Raw genomic sequence first — 19,551 nt, forward strand, 5'->3', positions numbered from 1 at the left:
GAAAAGGAAATCAGATTTAATTCTACAGATTATCATGCCTGAAACACAGCAGGGAGATCCTGGATTTCTTCAAAGCAACACTTTCTAGAAGTGATGTCTTATTGATCAGATTATAAATACTGTGACATTCAATAAATACCCAGAATAAGATGCAGAAAGTGGATTCTTCTTTTTTTTTTCCCCCTCAAACTAGTCCCTGCAGCTGTATCAATTGAAAGAAAAAAAAAATGACCTCTACCAATCTGCTTGAGGGTTTATTTGTACCTCAATAAGCATAGACACACAAAATTTTCCCTCTGACAAGATGTGCTTGCTACGTACAGTGTACTTCCATGGAAGGGCAGATATCAATACAGTGCTGTGGGCAATGCAATACAGGCAAGCATTTCTCAATCTCAACGGATTATATTACCTCTACAACTCAAGATCTCAGGTTCGGAAATGTCATTCAAGTACTGTACATGTATCCATGATTCAGTGAGGCACACGTGAGTATGTATTTACTGCAAATATATATTAGAATCTCATTCATTGCCACCTTTCATTGTTACATCAGTTGTCTCATCTACTGTATGTTTCTAAGAACTAATGATGTCAATAACAACAAATGAACATTCACTATTACTATCCACACTTTCACCAGTGTAATTTTTTTCACTTCTCTGGCTTTTCAATCAGTCTACAGTGACCCTACAGATTATACTGTAAAACATGATATATTCGCGACATGAAATTTTCGCGAATTGGAGCTGACAGCCTTTTTCGTGGCATGATATTTTCGCGAATTGCTACTGGCATTCAATGCATTTAGTGTAGACAAAAGCTTTCGCGTGCATTTTAATTTCGCGAATTTTGACGTTCGCGAAATTCGCGAAATAAAAATGCACGCGAAAATTTCTCGTTTTACAGTACTCTATGGCCCACGTTCACGAAGGTGGTTATATTTAAACTATGATTTATGTAAATTTTTTCTGCATAAATAGGGGTGACAGACGGTGTACAAGTATGTCGACAGAAATCCAGTATGAACAAATGCAGGTAGATACAAGTATGTCAATGATACGCCTATTTCATGCTTATTTTAGTCCATGGACTAAAATTTAAATCCCTTCCTGAATTTTGGCCTACACACTGTATGTGGTTGCAGCTAGTGCTGTATGAATTACAAAATAGTGCGCACGGCTTGTATCGTACCAACAGTCAATCACACAGGCTTACCTTGCGGTATCATAGTCATTTAGCACGTTGTTCTCCATGGCCAACATGAGTTGTGGGATGTCCTGACACACCCACCTATTGATAAATGTGAAGCAAAACAAAAACAAGGAAAAGTAGAAATTACGCGGTGCGTAATATATGTCCCCGCCGGAAGTAGCATTTTGTAGCAAAATGTGCAATACAGGTCAACAATCAAGGTCAAAGGTCAAAGAAGTCAAAGGTCAAAATTCTGTGTAGAAGTTTTGAAGCCCTCACCTAGTGCCATCACATAAAGCAAACAGAATCAAAATCGGGTTAGAAATGGCAAAGGAGTAGCATTTTGTAGCCAATGTACAATATAGGTAAAAATCAAGGTCAAAGGTCAAAGAAGTCAAAGGTCAAAATTCTGTGTAGAAGTTTTGAAGCCCTCACCTAGTGCCATCACATAAAGCAAACAGAATCGAAATCGGGTTAGAAATGGCGAAGGAGTAGCATTTTGTAACCAAAGTACAATATAGGTCAAAAATATAGGTCAAAAATCAAGGTCAAAGGTCAAAGAAGTCAAAGGTCAAAATTCTGTGTAGAAGTTTTGAAGCCCTCACCTAGTGCCATCACATAAAACAAACAGAATCGAAATCGGGTTAGAAATGGCGAAGGAGTAGCATTTTGCAGCAAAATGTAGAATATAGGTCAAAGGTCAAGGTCAAAGGTCACAACTGAAATTCTGTGTAGAAGTTTCAAAGCTCCCATGTAGTGCTATCATATAAAGCAAACAGAATCAAAATTGGCTCATAAATGACAGAGAAGTAGCAAATTGAAGATTTTGATCACACACGGACGCACACACGGACGCACGGACGGACGGACGGACGGACGGACGGACGGACGGACGGACGGACACACGGACACACACACGTACGGAGCCCGTTTCATAGTCCCCTGCTCGAACTCGTTCGGCGGGGACAATAATCGTAAATGAAGCTCTAGAAAGTACTCTTGGTACATGATGATACAGAATTGAGAATGACAGTTTTGTGAAAATACTGGTAGTGTGAATAATGCTATGCTATTTTTTATCTGATTCATTAAAAAAAGAATATAGAATGGGATTAATTATGATCACATGGCTTGCATTTTTAGAGCTACAACGTGTATGGGCAGAGCTAAGGGAATTTCAGCACACACAAAACAACTAGTAATTTGCTCAGGGTTGGAATGAAAGAAATGTATGCAAATCTAATGTTTTAAAATTCATGAATCTTCATCTTTTGGTACAAGAAAACATTACTTCATTTGACCTCACATCATTGCTGCTTGTAGGCTTAGCTGACCCAGCAAATAGCTTGCTATACACATGGCTCCTGCTCATACATGTAGTCACAATACACGGTGACCTGCCTGTCTTTATCATCAACAGTAGTACAGCTGTACACAAATACTGTAGTTATCTACAAACTATACAGTACAATTGTACACTCTACAATGTATGTCCTATACTCACTGAGATAAGTAAAAGGTTGTGAGGAAATATTCCAGTAAAAGTGTTTTCCAGATTCATAGTTTATCACTAATTTGATAGTCTAATATTGTCATATCTGATGTATTTGTTCTTGTACATTGTACACATTGTGTGAGGGAAAACCATTATTCATCCATCCCCACAGATTTCCTCATAATAATGCATTAGAGTCCGTGTGCTTTATTAATAGCTCCCTCAGGGGGAATCCCCTGTATGGAATTAGGCTGAAACTACAAACACACCCCCCCCCCCCCATTCCAGTTGTCTGAATTTCACAGCTGGAATTTCCAGCTGAATACAATGTGTTGTATTAGGCAATGACACAGGAAGCCTACTTTGTATTGCAGGGGAAGCGATTTTGCAAGGGGTCGCGTGTCAGGGTGTACAACCTCATGCTGTTTCACCAATACCAGTTCCAGGGTTGGCAGAACGAAATCATTAGCTAAACATTAAGAAACCACGGAAACAATATTGGATGTTGCAGATGATGCTTTCAAAGACTTTACAACTACCCTGTACTCTACTATTGGCTGGACTGGTTTATGGTGGGTTCAGGGCCCCATTTCATAAAAGATGTTAGGATAGCAACTCTTCCTGGCATGGCAACTTCCAATCGCAACAGCCAATCAGGAAGCTGGATTCTTGTCGTTACCATGACAATTGCCATCCCAGCAAGAGTTGCTATCATATCAACTGTTTATGAAACGGGGCCGAGAATCGCCAGTTGTTTCTCATGAGTGCACACATGTACAATGTACACTGTAAATACCCAATGCCTGTATAACATGTACGTACATTGTAGACTGGGAATTGGCATGGTGGAGGTTCATAGTGTTGTATGTAAAACTTTTATACTCATGAACGTTAAGACCGACCGTTCCTATCTGGACAGGTCGGGGCCGGCGCTCATCCGGTTAAGAGATTTGGCCGAACAGGTGCAGCTGCCTACCCAATGGTAGGCTCTACACATGTAGGCCGTACACTGTACAGTACATACTACATGTACAGTACATGTACAATTAACGGTACAACTGTAGCATAAACTCTTTCTTTGCTATCATCGCATGATTATAAGCATTGTTTTTGTTTGTTTGTTTGGGGTTTTTTTTTACCAAAATGAAATCGATTTGTTTTTTTACCAAAATAAAATCGATTTGTTTTAAATAATATGTAATTCATGTGAGATTGTGTACAAAGTTTATTTGAGTTTGAAATCCCCCTTTTTATCAGTTTTGGGGGAAAAAATCATGCCGAGATATCATTCGGATAATAGAGAGATCCAGACAAAGGAAGGCCAGATAGGAGAGGTCAGACTGTACAAAGCCCCTGATAGAGCGTGCAACTCACCTTATGGTATCCACAATTTCCACCGCACCATCATTCTTATCCTAAATGAAACAAACAAACAAAACAATATGACCATTATTACGTGTACAAACTTCTGTGTACATATGTATGTGACTTGTATGTCATTTGATTGTAGAAGCATATTACTATACCAGATTTTATCATGCAGTAACATTGTACTGTGTACACCATACCTGTACCGATATGTACTTGTACACGTACAACATGTACACATACACATACAATGTACATGAACAGGAAGTACATGTAAAACTGTGTACAGTGTACTACATACACAGTACATTGTATATACACGTTTGTAAGAAATGTATACTTACAGTGTACACGTGTACTGTACTTCAACTATTTAAAATCCTTGAATTCATTCTACTGCAGTACAGTACTCGTACATTACGTTGTACGTACAAAGTATGTGCACAACTTAATGAGCTCAATACTTTTGACACAAAGATATATGTCTTTATATTGTCCCTCAATGAAGAAATTCCTGTCATAAACACAAGTACACATACATTACATACATATGCTTGTACAATGTACATGTTTAGTACTGTACAACTTGTAGGTATTCAAATATCGTAAATATTGATCATGAACAACTGCAAATGCTTGTAAACAGAAAGCATACAATACAGGTCTGTACATCAAAACCCTTTTACAATCATGCGTACGCAAACAGTGTAGCAAGATTGACTGCAAGTACAAGTATACAAACTTGTAAGCAATAATTTTTGTGTTTTGTGAAACATGAATTTTGCGAGTCAATAGCAACTCGCAAAATTAACAAAGAACACAGAAACCTTTTAATATCGAGGATGATTATTGGAACAGCGCAGGAACTGTTACATTACAAGTACAAAGTCTGTAAACTAAAAAAAGACCACTACATGTACATGTACATACCGTACATTTGTACATTCACATGGAATACCAGCTCATTGATTTATGCAGCAATGTGCATGGCATACACATGTACAGTACCCATTGCAATGAAAAAGGAAGATGGTGAGAAGAATTGCTGACCATGGTACAATTGTACTTGGGGATAGGCCAGTACAAGTGTATATGTACTTTACGAATTTGGCTCTCAACTGAATACAGGAAAATTCTTTCATGTACTACACTTGCACACTATGTGCCTGTACCTATGTACAATCGTACAATGTACAGGCAGCCCAAACAGGGTCAATGCGCTATTTCGATTAAGACATACAGTACCACACTCACATTTAAAGGGACCGTATACATATGTAGTTTTGGTTGAGACCTAATTTCACGTTTCTAACAATTTTTGGTGAGATAATGAGAAACCTTGTATGAAGTACAGTATGAAAGAGCATGTAATTCCATGAGGAATTCAACGTTTATTTGATGAAAATTGGTTTTGAAATGGCTGAGTTATCCAAAACAGAGCGAATCCAATAAAGTGTGGGACCCACACTTTATTACGATCGCTTTGTTTTACTTTGTTTTTGGATGTTTCAGTACTTCTAAACCTGATTTTCATCAAATAAACTTTGTATTCCTCTTAGAAATGATATGCTCTGTACTATTTGGTAAGTGTTTTCTCGGTATCTTGCAAAAAGTTAAAAGCTCAAACCTCATCTCCACCAATACTACACCATTCCTTTAAAAGGTGTATAAGATCAGTGTGGTCTGCAAAATTTGAATTAATGAATGGGTTCAACTGTACATCTACAGGCTGTACACGACAAAGGAAATGCAACGATTGCTATAGAAGCCCACACAATGAACCATTAAAGGGGATGGCTAGTAACTGATCAGTAGGAATCAGTGGGAATGCCGGGGGATGATTGTTCCAAGCCTTGTGGGATTCATTTAAGGGTACATAAACAAATCTGTATCTATTGTTGTGTGAAAACTATTTGCTGCAGAATGGTCTCATATTCAAGTTATGTGCAGTTCAATGTTTCCAGGTTAGCATACCTGTACAGTGACGGGGCATTAAACTGCACATTACTTGAATATGAGACCATTCTGAAGCAAATAATTTTCACACAACAATAGATATACATGTAATGTACTCTTACGTAAATCTCAAAAGAATTGGAACGATCATCCCCAAGCATCCCCACTGATCAGTTACTAGCCATCCCCTAATTAAGATAACATTCACCAGATCTGCATACAAGGTAGTAATAGCAACGTGTACACTGTACTTGTAAATTGTAGTGTGTACAATGTATACAGATTGTAGTGTATACAATCGATGTGTATTACATGTTCCTCTACCACCACAATACAGACAGTACACACATTGCACATTTTGTACAGATCACAGTACGGTGTACATTGTGCCTATGCACATGATGTACAATTTGTATGACCAATGTACAATTGCATGCACAATACACTACCCCACAATGCTCTGGAGCATAATTCACAGGCTACTGCTCATGGAATATTGTTCCAGGTGTCTCGTCTAGGTGCCAAATATGGTCATTGTCATTTAACCTTTTACAATTTGTACGAATACATGTACCTGTACCATACAACACTGTATGCCCAGGCACCTACATTGTAGCTGAACTTTCCAACCTTTAACATCAGTAGTCACAGACGCTAATCATTCCAAACTTGTACCGCTGGCATTCGTAAGTTAGAATAACAAGCTTACTCGGGTACTGGGTATACAAATTGTACGTTCTAGTAATTTACAGTATTAAAGGGATGGTATAGTTTTGGTTAATAATAATATGGGGATTACAATGTAAGATTTTAACTTTTTGCAAGAGAAAATTACAACTAGAAACCACTTACAATGTACATGAAATATTCCTATTAAAATGCATACAATTCTAGATGAATTCAAAGTTAATCTGATAAAAATCAGTTTTGAAATGGCTGAGATATCAAAAAGGAAAGTAGTCCAAATAAAAGGTGGGACCCACCTTTTATTTGGACCTTTATATACGAGTAATATACATGTACACATTTGTACATGTAATATCTACAATGTCTATAATGTACATGATACCCTGTGTAAATGCTATAGCAAGGAACAAAACATCTAGACCATCCTACTGTACTCTAATACTGTGTATTTCTGGCAAGACTTCCTTACCCAACACTTGCTAAATGTGTGTACCAGTATCTGTGCATACAGTACATTGTATTAGCTAACAAGGTAAGGTCGTGCAAATGCAGCGCTGGTGGTACTCTGTATGGCAAAATTAGTTGGGGGGGGGGGCAGGGTGGGACATATCACACTAAAGGAGTCTTTCCAAGGATAAGCACTATTTGAGCACCCATCCATCTTCACTATGAATATTCATCAGGTTGACATGGTACGGATATGATCGCCGTACTGCCGCAGCCTTCGTCCAGGCGCGCGCTTTCTGATTGATTTTATTCCATTCCATAGATGGTACTAGTAGCCTGCTTACTTGTTCCAGCAATCTGCGAATTTGTGGTGTACTCCTTCAAAAAAAAAATGACCCAGAATTCGTCTTTTGCATTTCTGCCATTAGTGTAACCTTGTCATCCTCTACATTGTATACGTACAATGTTGTTGTACAATGTATGTATTGTATCTTTACATGATATTGAAGGGTTGAAATTGAAAGATATGCAGGATTAGTGCCCAGAGCACTAGATACTAGTATGTGCCCCCAGTGGTGCCATGTGTATACGGTGTACGTACATGCCATCCTGTAATATTTCTACATACAATATGTATACAATCACTACGTACTGTATGGTACGATAACATGTTGCATGAATGGAGGTATGAATATGATGCGATGATGGCAAGAGTACTTTCGTTGGCAGAATTTTTTGTGTGTCGATGTCCAAAGCAGTTTCATATTGTCGTTTCCTTACAATAAATCATGATAAAAATGCAGATGACCGCGTTATTCTGGTCCATTCACTGTACAATTATGTGCTAGTATAGTGGCACGGTAAACTTGCAAAGGATGGAGAATTTGGCGGCTAACGCAACTTACGGCCCTAGGGTGGGCCGTGGCCCCCGGAGTTCAGCGCGGCGAAAGCAGTGGCGACACGAACTGGACACGACACATCCTGCGGCTCGCAATCTCGCGAGGCTGCGCTAGCTAGCAACCGAGCTGGTAGCAAAAGATTTGTATTTCAGAGCGTGTAACGAACGCGCAGTAGCCTTTGCTTAGCGATAGCAAGCGGTTATCGCGATATCGAATTCTCATGCGACGGAATTAGTATACATATTTTTAGACATATTCAAGGACAGTTTTCTCTCTTTTTATTCCGGATTCCAAACAAATATCCTAAAAAGCAAGCATCACGCATGACATTTGATATATATCTGAATTCAGTGACAGTCCTCTAGACAAGTTTAAGTGTAGATTTATTTTCCTATGAGTGTACCTACCTTAGGTTGGAGATCAGTAAGTACATTGTACACAGTGTATGCACATACTTTATCTGCATCCATGCAATAATGCATTTCTTATCGGCGTATATAATAGTAACAAATTTACTGTGCAAGATCTAACGACTAGTAATAACTATAAACGTTAGGTGTCAGTTCTTGGCACGAGCGGTCGAAAAATGGGCAAAGCACTTTCGCATCTCAAATCGCATTTTCAATACGCCCTTGTGCATTCAGAGTATATCAGGCAAACTGTGATATTTTAGGTTTCTATTGATAGAAAAACATTAAGTAGTCGCATGCTGCTGTTTGGGAATGTTACACAGTGTAGACACTCCACTCTCCACACTCCAGAGTCCAGCTCTGTCTGACTTTATATTTATGCCAGTTAACTTTCTTTATGCCTTCGGACTATTGCATGTTGGCTGCCTTGTCAAATAAACGTAAGGCTAAGGAGGACAAATATGAATGAACAAAGACAGAAAGATCCGTCTGTCCGGAGGAGTCTTTTATTATTTTTATTATTTTTATTTTTTTGACGTTTCGTTCTCCTCCGTAATGCACTTGTCAATTGTAGTCCCGGCCCCTGGGTACCCGGGGATGTCCGGGACTTGCATTCCACTTGCAATTTTGGGATGTTACACCACCCGGCCAAGTCCCGGCCAAGTCTCCGACAGGTCGGGCAAAATTTTCACGGAAATGCCCCTCTAAGTCCCCGGCAGGCCGGGCAAAATTGAAGTTGAAATCCCCAGCCAATTCCCCGACAGTCCGGGCAATGTTTGTGCAGAATTCCCCGGCCAAGTCCCCGACAACCCAGGCATATTTGCATAGAAATCCCTGGCCAAGTCCCGACCCTCAAGGCCCGGTCACACTGCCCAAAAGTCGCGTAAGTTTGCATGAATCACACAAGAAATTTGGTTGTGCGTGCTTGTCCGTTGAGAATTTTCGCTGATTTACGCGATGAAAATCAGCGATGAATTGCGCAAGAACTACGGAAATATCACTCAAAAATCACTAAACCACGCACTTTCAGCGCATAGGCACGCAAAGGCCCCAAATAGGGCGAATTCGTGGTTGTGTGCGACGACTGAGGTCCACGGAAAATCACGCATTTTATCTGCGCTTTATCACAATTAATTGCGTATGAATCGCGCATGATTCGCACATGAACGTGATAGCGGCAACATTTTTGCAAACGATCACTGATATTCCACGCATATTTCGCGCATTTTTCTCGTAAGAACAACGCAAACTACGCAAAAATTACGTAAAACAGCGCAACACTGCCTAAACTTTTACGCGAAGCCGAGTTTTGAGCTGCTCAAAAACCTGGCCTTTGAGGACCTGTCACACTGCCCAAAAGTCGCGTAAACGCATGAATCACGTAAGAAATTCGAGCCTTATTTACGCGATACATGCGTGATCCAGTGCGCATTTCATGAGTTTGTCTACAGCGTGGAGCCTTCGTAGTTGTCAGCCGATGTGCGCCAGATCGGCGCTTTACGCAATTCCGGGTTTTGAGGAGCTCAAAACTCGGCTTCGCGTAAAAGTTTACGCATTATTGCGCTGTTTTACGTAATTTTTGCGTAGTTGCGTGGTTCTTACGCGAACAATGCGCGAGATATGCGTGGAATATCAGCGACATGTTCGCAAAAATGTTGCCGCTATCGCGTTCACCAACGACTCTCCACTGACGATTAGCAGACATAAATAATGACGCATGTTTCGCGCTTGTAACACCTGAAGACGTATCACTGAAAATCACTGAAAAAAAATATTGGCGTAGGCCTATGTATCTCTAAGCTAACAGAACACGCAAATAAGCGCATGTAATACTTACGAAATACTGATCGATGAATCACTAATGCACTTGTCAATGTAATGACTCACCCCACTACCCGCGGACATGGGTGCGTCATTTCCTCGTTTGGTCCGTCAAATTTGTGACCCAGGTGTTCGTCATCTTACCACCTTTGTCCGTCAAATTTTTGACCGAGGGGTGCGTCAAAATCCCATCATTGTCGGTCAAAATTTTGACCGAGGGGTGTGTCATGGTACGTCACTTGGCTATGGAAAATAACACGCATTATTTTGAACCGAGGGGTGCGTCATGGTACGTTACTTGGCTATGGAAAACTGCACGCATTTTTGCACGCTACAGGTCCCGGATACACGTACCGCGAGTGAAATTACAGTGAGCGCTTTCCCGCGGCAAGTGAAAATCAAAGTCGGGAAGCGTTTTGGAATAAGAGGAAAAAATGCTTGCCAGAATCTGGCAAGCAAAGAATTTAAAAGCCACCCTTTCTCCTCACATTTTCCCTCCAACAAACCCATGAAATCATGCATTCTCAATCTCAAACCAGGGACTGTTCAGCGATGTAACAACTTAGTTCAACCTTTCCTGTCGAAACGGCAGCAGAAGAACTGCCTGCCGCCGAGTGCCGCATGCGTACATGCCATTTTCTGCTCGCGGGATATACAGTAGCCCGACCAGACGCGCGACGCTCGCTGTTAGCTGTGCGAATCTCTACGTACAGCGACTAGGCTGTATGTAGTTACGCAGTACTCGAGCGGGAATATGAATGCCGTGGCGTGGTGTGTACTGTACCTACCTGCGCTGCAGCAGTATGCATCCACTGCACTAGCAATGGCCGCGCACATACAGCGCATTCTGCACACATGTGATTGTCATGTATGGATTGCATGCACAGAATACATACTACTGTACGGAATATCGTAGCAGCAGCGTGATGTACGGTGAATGACGGTACGGTGCTTACATGGTAAGGGAAACTTGCCGAAACTTTTACAAATTATGTGTACGAACCAAAAGAAAATGAAATTGCTTGAATAAAACGTATGCAAAAATCGTTTCAGTATTTACGGGGGTGCGTCAAATGTACCGAGGATGTCCGTCAAAAAAGTGACCGAGGTGTGCGTCACTTTCAACGTGTTGTCCGTCAAAAAAGTGACTGTGGTGTTCGTCACTTGCAGCGTTATGCACTTGTCAATGTAATGACTCACCCCACTACCCCCGGACATGGGTGCGTCATTTCCTCGTTTGGTCCGTCAAATTTGTGACCCAGGTGTTCTTCATTTTACCAGCTTTGTCCGTCAAATTTTTTGACCGAGGGGTGCGTCAAAATCCCATCATTGTCAGTCAAAATTTTGACCGAGGGGTGCGTCATGGTACGTCACTTGGCTATGGAAAATAACACGCATTATTTTAAACCGAGGGGTGCGTCCTGGTACGTCACTTGGCTATGGAAAACTGCACGCATTTTTGCACGCTACCAGTACCGGATACACGTACCGCGAGTGAAATTACAGTGAGCGCTGTCCCGCGGCAAGTGAAAATCAAATTCGGGAAGTGTTTTGGAATAAGAGGGAAAAATGCTTGCCAGAATCTGGCAAGCACATAATTTAAAAGCCACCCTTTCTCCTTACATTTTCCCTCCAACAAACCCATGAAATCTGTGGTGACAAAGGCGAATTCTTGACAGTAAAAGAAGCGGCAGCAGAAGAAACTGCCTGCAGCATGCCATTTTCTGCTCGCGGGATAGCCCGACCAGACGCGCGACGCTGTTAGCTGTGCGAATCTCTACGTACAGCGACTAGGCTGTATGTAGTTACTAGTACTCGCGGGAATGCCGTGGCGTGGTGTGTACCTGCGCTGCAGCAGTATGCATCCACCGCACTAGCAATGGCCGCGCACACACAGCGCATCTGCACACATGTGATTGTCATGTATGGATTGCATACACAGAATACATACTACTGTACGGAAGAATATCGTAGCAGCAGCGTGATGTACGGTGAATGACGGTACGGTGCTTACAGGGCCAGGGTAAGGGAAACTTGCCGAAACTTTTACAAATTATGTTTACGAACCAAAAGAAAATGAAACTGCGTGAATAAAACATATGCAAAAATCGTTTCAGTATTTACGGGGGTGCGTCAAATGTACCGAGGATGTCCGTCAAAAAAGTGACCGAGGTGTGCGTCACTTTCAACATGTTGTCCGTCAAAAAAGTGACTGTGGTGTTCGTCACTTGCAGCGTTTTGTCCGTCAAAAAAGTGACTGTGGTGTCTGTCAAAAACCCCGTGTGGTCAGTCAAAAAATGACCATGACGCACCCATGTCCGGGGGTAGTGGGGTGCGTCATTACATTGACAAGTGCATTATGTCCGTCAAAAAAGTGACTGTGGTGTCCGTCAAAAACCCCGTGGTCAGTCAAAAAATGACCATGACGCACCCATGTCCGGGGGTAGTGGGGTGCGTCATTACATTGACAAGTGCATAATGTATCACTAACAACTCACGTACGATTGTGGCGCTATATTTTTGCGTGATCTTTGCGTAGTTCTTGCGCAATTCATCGGTGATTTTTCATTGCGTAAATCAGCGAAAATGATCAAATTCTCGACGGACAAGCACGCAAAACCAAATTTCTTACGTGATTTATGCGATTACGCAACTTTTGGGCAGTGTGACCGAGCCCGCATGGAAGCGTGTAAAGCGCCGATCCGGCGCACATCCGCGGACAATACGATCGAAGGTTCCACGTCCGAAGAATTCATGAAATGCGCAAATCGCGCATGTTTCGCGCGAGGCTCTATTTTCTTACGTGATTCATGCGTTTACGCGACTTTTGGGCAATGTATATACCGTGTCCTCAATAGCGGGAATTGCTAGTCAAGCGAAATAATTTATGGTCACATTACCGTAGCCCTACTGGAAATGGTACAAGTCATAGTCAACTCTCAAGCAATTCGGCTCAATCCCGGCCAAAATTCCCGCCCCAAATGCCTGCCATGTGGTTGGAGCGAATTTCCCCCGACAAGCCCCGGTTTATTCCCCACCCACCGGGGCAAAATAAGTGAATCTCCCCCGACAAAGCCCGGTCCATTCCCGACCCACCGGGGCAAAATAATTGAATTTCCCCCGACAACACCCCGGTACATCCCTGGCCCACCGGGGCAAATTAAGTGAATTTCCCCCTACAAAGCCCGGTCTATTCCCGACCCACCCGGGCGAAAAAAATGCTGAAATCCCCGCCCAACTTGGTTGCAAGTCCCGGCCATCCCCGGGTACCCATGGGCCGGGACTACAATTGACAAGTGCATAACGTTAGACATGATAAGGAGGGGATCCGATCCGGGCCGTGAAGCCAGACGTAGTCTCCGCGGAACATTTCCCCGACGACCAGATACAGACCGATCTTTCGGTCAAGTATGAACACTGTTGTGTAATTGAAAGACCGCTTATTGAAGTCTTGGGCTAGGTGGGGGAGGTTCCACATCAACCACTCACTCAGCTCACACAGCCATACCACACGAAAACGTCGAACGAACTCACGACCTCATTCTCCACCCGGCTACTCCCGACATGTCTAACGTACAGGTTAGGGTGAGCTCGTATGCACGAGAGATCGTAGTAGATTCTATAGATTCACTCACGCTGCTGTCGCTGGACAGAGCCTCATCAGAGTTGTGAGAACCAAAATACTCACGGTGTGTTGGAGTGGCCACGTATAAACAGCGGGTTCTGCTCCCGCCGGACTATGCAGTCGCAATTCTTTCGTCATTTTCGATGTCTAAAACTCTGCTGTCTGTGTCCAATTGTCTATAAATCCAGTTATGGTCAGATTTTCAACTCATTTTCGGCCGTCCAATCCCCCCATTACTTCCCGACGTCGACCTAGGTACTTCCGTACAAAGACGCCTCGCGGAGGTAAATGGTCACGTGACAGAAATGGCCGCTGTTGATTGGTCTGTGTAAAGATAGTTTACGTTTTTATTATGATAATTGTTATCATCCTCTTGTAGTAGTATGTGTGAACATACACGCACAAATTCTATTTTGACGCTGTTTGGCGGGGTATTGCGAATGAATTACGCACGAAAATGCAGCATAATTTGAGTACTTCGAGAGAGCGGCTTTCCTACGACATATATTGAATGATGATGTCAGCAATGACGTCAGACACAAAGTAAAAGCGAAATCCACTCCTTTTAGAGAGACGATAAATTGCTAAATTTCGAAAATAGCACATGGTTTACGTGATAGAAGCTCAGCTCATATTATTTGCGAGTCTGAGAGACACCTTTTCGCAGTGAGGTGCCGGTAGTAGATGTAGAGTTTATTTTCATGCAAGCTTTACACTCGATTTGACAAGTACAGTATTGTCATCACTCAATGTGTGATATTGCGCAGACTGTTAGATGTCATGTTCTCTAGAGGCAGCGGACTTTACACATGCAGAGTTCATATTGCAACGTCCCTTATAATTATCCGCGTGGCTAGAGATCTTTAATATCAAAGAAGTAAAAAATAATTCTAACAGATAAATTAATATACATAATCAAAAGTCTATCATGTTCAATTTTGTCTGGTAGAGCAGATAAAGCTTGCTTTGATTGTAGGAACAAAGAAGAAGAATCGTATTAGACCAATTCGGTTTGGGTAGGCCCTACTGTTTTTTGTTTTTGTTTTTAATTTCTAACTGGGGGCTTCAAGTACACGTCTAGACCTGCGCCTAACAATTCAAGATAATTTATGCGCTGACATGTATAGCAACGCACCTGGCTCATTGCATAACCCATTGAAAGTATAGTTCTTCTTTGGAAGCCCCAATAGACCCTAAATACGGCCGCCATACGTTACAATGCTCAAGTCACCTTACCGTTATAACGTGACACTGGGGTGGTACGTGCTATACGACATATTCCTACCGTTCTTACTGGCACTAAATTTCTATTTTCTCTTTGGCTTGAAGCCCGCAGATAAACCACGATTATATTTGTACAAGTTGTCTCCGTTGTTTTGCTGCAAAACTACCTTGCTATATAGACGCCTCTGGATTTTTCCCGAATCATTGTTGTGATGCTCAGAGCACTATGATAGAAACACTTGATTATATATATATATATATATATATATATATATATATATATATATATATATATACAAATATATATATATATATATATATATATATATATGTATATATATATTTCTTTTCTTCTTTCTCTCGAAATAATGATACAGCTATATAGTAATCTTATATATTCTGTAAATCATATCATTGTGTGCGTGGTTGGAGGTGTATGTGTGTATGTGTTTGAGTGTGTGCACGTGGATGAGATAGTGTGCGGGACACGCGCGCGTGTATTATTTGAGTTTGCTTGAAGAATATGAATTTTTCATCAATATCATACGAGCTCCCTCGTGGAGACGTGATGAGTTCCTTAGTGGAGACAATATGAGCTCCCCCGTGGAGACGATAATTTATTAGCTCCCTCGTGGAGACTTGGTATATTTAATATTCTTGTTTATATCTCTATAAAAATGTTTTATGTTAAGTGCTGTCTGGGGCAAATTATTTGTATAGGGCCCCATTTTCTCTCTCTCTCTCTTCTTTCTTTCTTTGAATCAACAACAACAACAACAACCGTTCTTACTCGTGGTGTCTGTATTTCCTATTATTCTTATTATCATTCTTATTATTCTTATTCTTATTATTATTATCATTATTATTATTATTATTATTGTTATTATTATTATTGTTTTTCCTATTATCATTTCAACAATCATGCACAGTATAGTAGGCCTACCTACATATATAGGCCTATACGTTCTACGCAGGATCTAGTACAGCGTGTATAGGGCCTATTGCATATAGGCCTATTTATGAAGAGTGTAATCGCAAAACGGGTTAGATAAGCGCCATTTACAAATATATTTTAAAGTAAGTCCATTGATCAGTTCGAGCAAAATAAACCAGTGATACGCCTGTTACATTATTGCAGTCGTAACTATAAAGATCATATTTTTAAAACTATACTCGCAGTTCTTCTTTAGCAGCAGCTGTAACCTCAAATATCCCAAATTAACATATAAAATGCAGTTTACTCGTTTTGTTATATGAAACTCTTCGTGTTTATGTGTACATGATTATATATAATAGTCCCCAATAGGGCCTATAATAGTATGTTTACATAATCATATATGCCCACACAAATATAAAAATATGTATATAAAGTAAAGGATTAAACTTTATGGAGGTAAAAATGGGAAGGGGAAATCATTTTATAGTTCAAGGTAGCAGGGGGAAAAATGAAGAAGATTTAATGAACACATTAGAAGTTTTAAATTTATGCTGAAGGAAGTCAATAACAACGGAGAACACATTTTCATTTCCTTGGACATTATAAAGGTCCAAAAGGGAAAATTTCATTAACCTGATATGTCTTGCGTCAGTAAAATGTAGTTTAATGTTTGAGGGAGTTTAGCCAAAGTATATTATGCTAAATGAAAATCGTTTATATATATAGGCCTATATAATCCTGTCCAAAGTTATGAAATCGTTAAGTTTTGGTTAATTTCCCGATCATTTCCCGATCATTTTTAGACATGTCAGGTGATATAATCTCTCTGTGGAGTTAAAGTAATAGTAGGCCTAAACAAAAAATAGAAATAAATAAACAAATTCATATCATGGACATGATTTTGCAGATTTCCGTTTTTAGGTCTGGAAGAACTAAACTAAAGCCGTGTCCTCCAAAATCCATAGACTACAATGTCTGCCTTGATATAACCTCTCTAGAGTAACAAGTCGAGGAAATGTTACCTCGGACATTGTGTTGTAGACTTTCCATGCTTAACAGAAATTATAGATTGCAAGAAAAGAAAAGGATAGCCATAGTATACTAGAATCAGCGTGAAGAGATGACACCACTATCTGACTATCCAACCAGACACTTTGACACTTTACGTTTTGAGATATACGCACAGAACTTTACTTTTTACATTGTTTTGTACCTCTGATGCTCTTGCATTTTGTGTCAAAATTTTGTTTAGGATGGAAGCGTCATTCTGTAGTTATATAAGATAGCCTATGTAAATGTAAAGGATTGTATGCGTGTTGATCTATAATAAGCACATGAATGAAATTGGCCGTGACGAGACGCGACTCTCATACACGAAGTATGTTTCTTTCACTTTCGCTACTTAGAGGGCGCCACATCAATAAGCATAGTAAATCAATACTGAGTACCGTAAGCGTCGTAGGCCTTGTCCGCGTCCTTGATTTGTATTATATGTTACTCTTTTTCTTTTTTTGCATACTCTGTACCAATTTGTATTGATTTGTCATCATACTTGGAGAAAGAAATTAACTATAAAACCACACCACACCAAACCAAGATGTTTGCAATACTATACTTTTATTTCAGTCAGAAGTAACACAACCTACCGTAGGCCTATCAAGCTATACCAGCAAGTACAGCGGCAAAGATCTGATGGTCTTACATTATGTAGGGGTGCTTGGTTGTTTAAGAAATATAATGAATTAATGTTAAAAAAATCAAGAAAGAATTAAGAAAGAATTAAAAAAATTCAGATGAACAATGTTAGAGAAAGAAAAGGTTTCAATCGTGAATCTGTAAGCTTATTCAACACATTAATGTTTATGAAAAAGATCCAGCATAAAAAACGCGGTTAATTGAAATGATCAACTATACATCAATGGAAGGGGAACTATTGGCCGACTGTTTGAGGGGTCATGGCAGTTAACGACTCACACCCGGCAACTCCGTTAAAGTTACTTTTTACTATTGGGGGCAGAGATTTAAAAAAAAAATGTCCTGAAATATGCACATTTTGATGCATATGTGTAGGTCAGTTGTATCACAAAACATCCTACCATGTAAAGATTTCGCAATAAAGCCTAAAATAATAAGGAGATACAGTGTATCGCTATTTTCTCAGTAAACCATAACTGTAGACGGTTTAGTCTATATAGAAACATTCTTTTTATAACTATTGTTCACATTTTGTATTAACAATACTCATATATAGGGCCCCATTTTTTTCTCTCTTTCTCTTCTTCCTTAAAAAAAAACAACAACAAAACTTAAGGCCGTGCTTTGTCACACACCTTTCCGAGCAACTTGCGAAGAACAATTTTTACTTCCCAGATGTCCCCGCAGATGACCCGCACATGACAGTACCTAGCACGTATCTCACCCCGTATATAGTCGCCCAGACGAGGTGCGCACGCAAATCCTTTTTACCCGCAACCATAGGCCCTGTCACACCTTTCCGGGTAAGCTACGCTGGCTTAAACCTTGTTGCGTGTGGGCATCCGCAATACCGGACATTCTGAGGGCGGACAAGGATTTGGGCGAGTTTTACGTGCGTGTTACTTGCTGGACGCGTTCTACTTTAAGTTCTACTTGAGGGTATTCTGTGTGATCTGCGTGCCAGGCGCGTGGGGGCTGACAGCTTAGTGAAGGAATTCCTCTGAAGGAATGGCGGAAGTCCCACAGAATGTCATTATCTTGGCCGCTTGGACTGCGAAGAACCTGCGTGGGAGTTGCCTGCGAGGTGCTGCCGCTAAGGGCCTCCTACATATACTGGCGTTCTGCATGGACCTCTTCGGGCAATCCCTGCGACTCACCCAGAAAGAGTTCGGTCATGCTCAAAACTTGGCTACGGGTAAATCGGACTTGCGTGCGCACCTCCGGGCAACTACGGGCGAGATACGCGCTAGGTATATCAGGTGCGGACCAACTGCGGAGAGCTCCGGGAAACAAATTCGTTTCCCCTCAAGTCAACTCGCAAAACTTCCCGAGAAACGGTATTTATTTATTTATTTATTTCACATATTTAAAAAGGGTAGCCCAAGTCAGCACTTGCTGGTTTTCATCGGGGCCCTTTAAAAACACAACACATAAACATTCCAGAATTACATTTACTAACAGACATAGAAAAAAATATTATATACATTTAATACAATCAAAATCAAACATATAGCGCTTATAGAACAATTTCAAAGACATGTAAATACTACAACGTTTCTAAATGAACAGAAATGAATTGGGAAAAACTACAACAATAACATTTATTGCACAATTCAAACAACCTATAAAACTGTGAAAGACCGTGTTAGTCATTGATTTAAAAAAAAAAATCTCGATAATAAAACACACATATCTTAGGCTCCTTTTGAACAATTCTAAGTTGGGGGAACATCGTGTCTTTAAGATTCACATATCACAATCTGCTTTTGAACAAACCTAAGTTGGGGGAACAT

General features: G+C 40.7%; 1 protein-coding gene across 1 annotated transcript in view; it reads right to left on the reverse strand.

Moving 5' to 3' along the window:
• The window catches only part of LOC139741397 (uncharacterized), a 48,871-nt gene extending 34,620 nt beyond the window's left edge, over nucleotides 1-14,251 (reverse strand). Inside the window, exons 1-3 of the mRNA XM_071651981.1 lie at nucleotides 13,966-14,251; nucleotides 4,064-4,104; nucleotides 1,219-1,293 (exon numbers count right to left, since the gene is read on the reverse strand). Coding sequence (XP_071508082.1) covers nucleotides 1,219-1,293; nucleotides 4,064-4,104; nucleotides 13,966-14,040 — 191 coding nt within the window. The 5' untranslated portion in view covers nucleotides 14,041-14,251. The remainder of the gene's footprint in view (nucleotides 1-1,218; nucleotides 1,294-4,063; nucleotides 4,105-13,965) is intronic.
• Between the last annotated feature and the right edge of the window lie 5,300 nt (nucleotides 14,252-19,551).

The sequence above is a fragment of the Diadema antillarum genome, unplaced genomic scaffold (assembly GCF_040938485.1).
Source record: "Diadema antillarum isolate AM-2024a unplaced genomic scaffold, OU_Dant_1.0 scf00000031, whole genome shotgun sequence".
NCBI lineage: Eukaryota > Metazoa > Echinodermata > Echinoidea > Diadematoida > Diadematidae > Diadema > Diadema antillarum.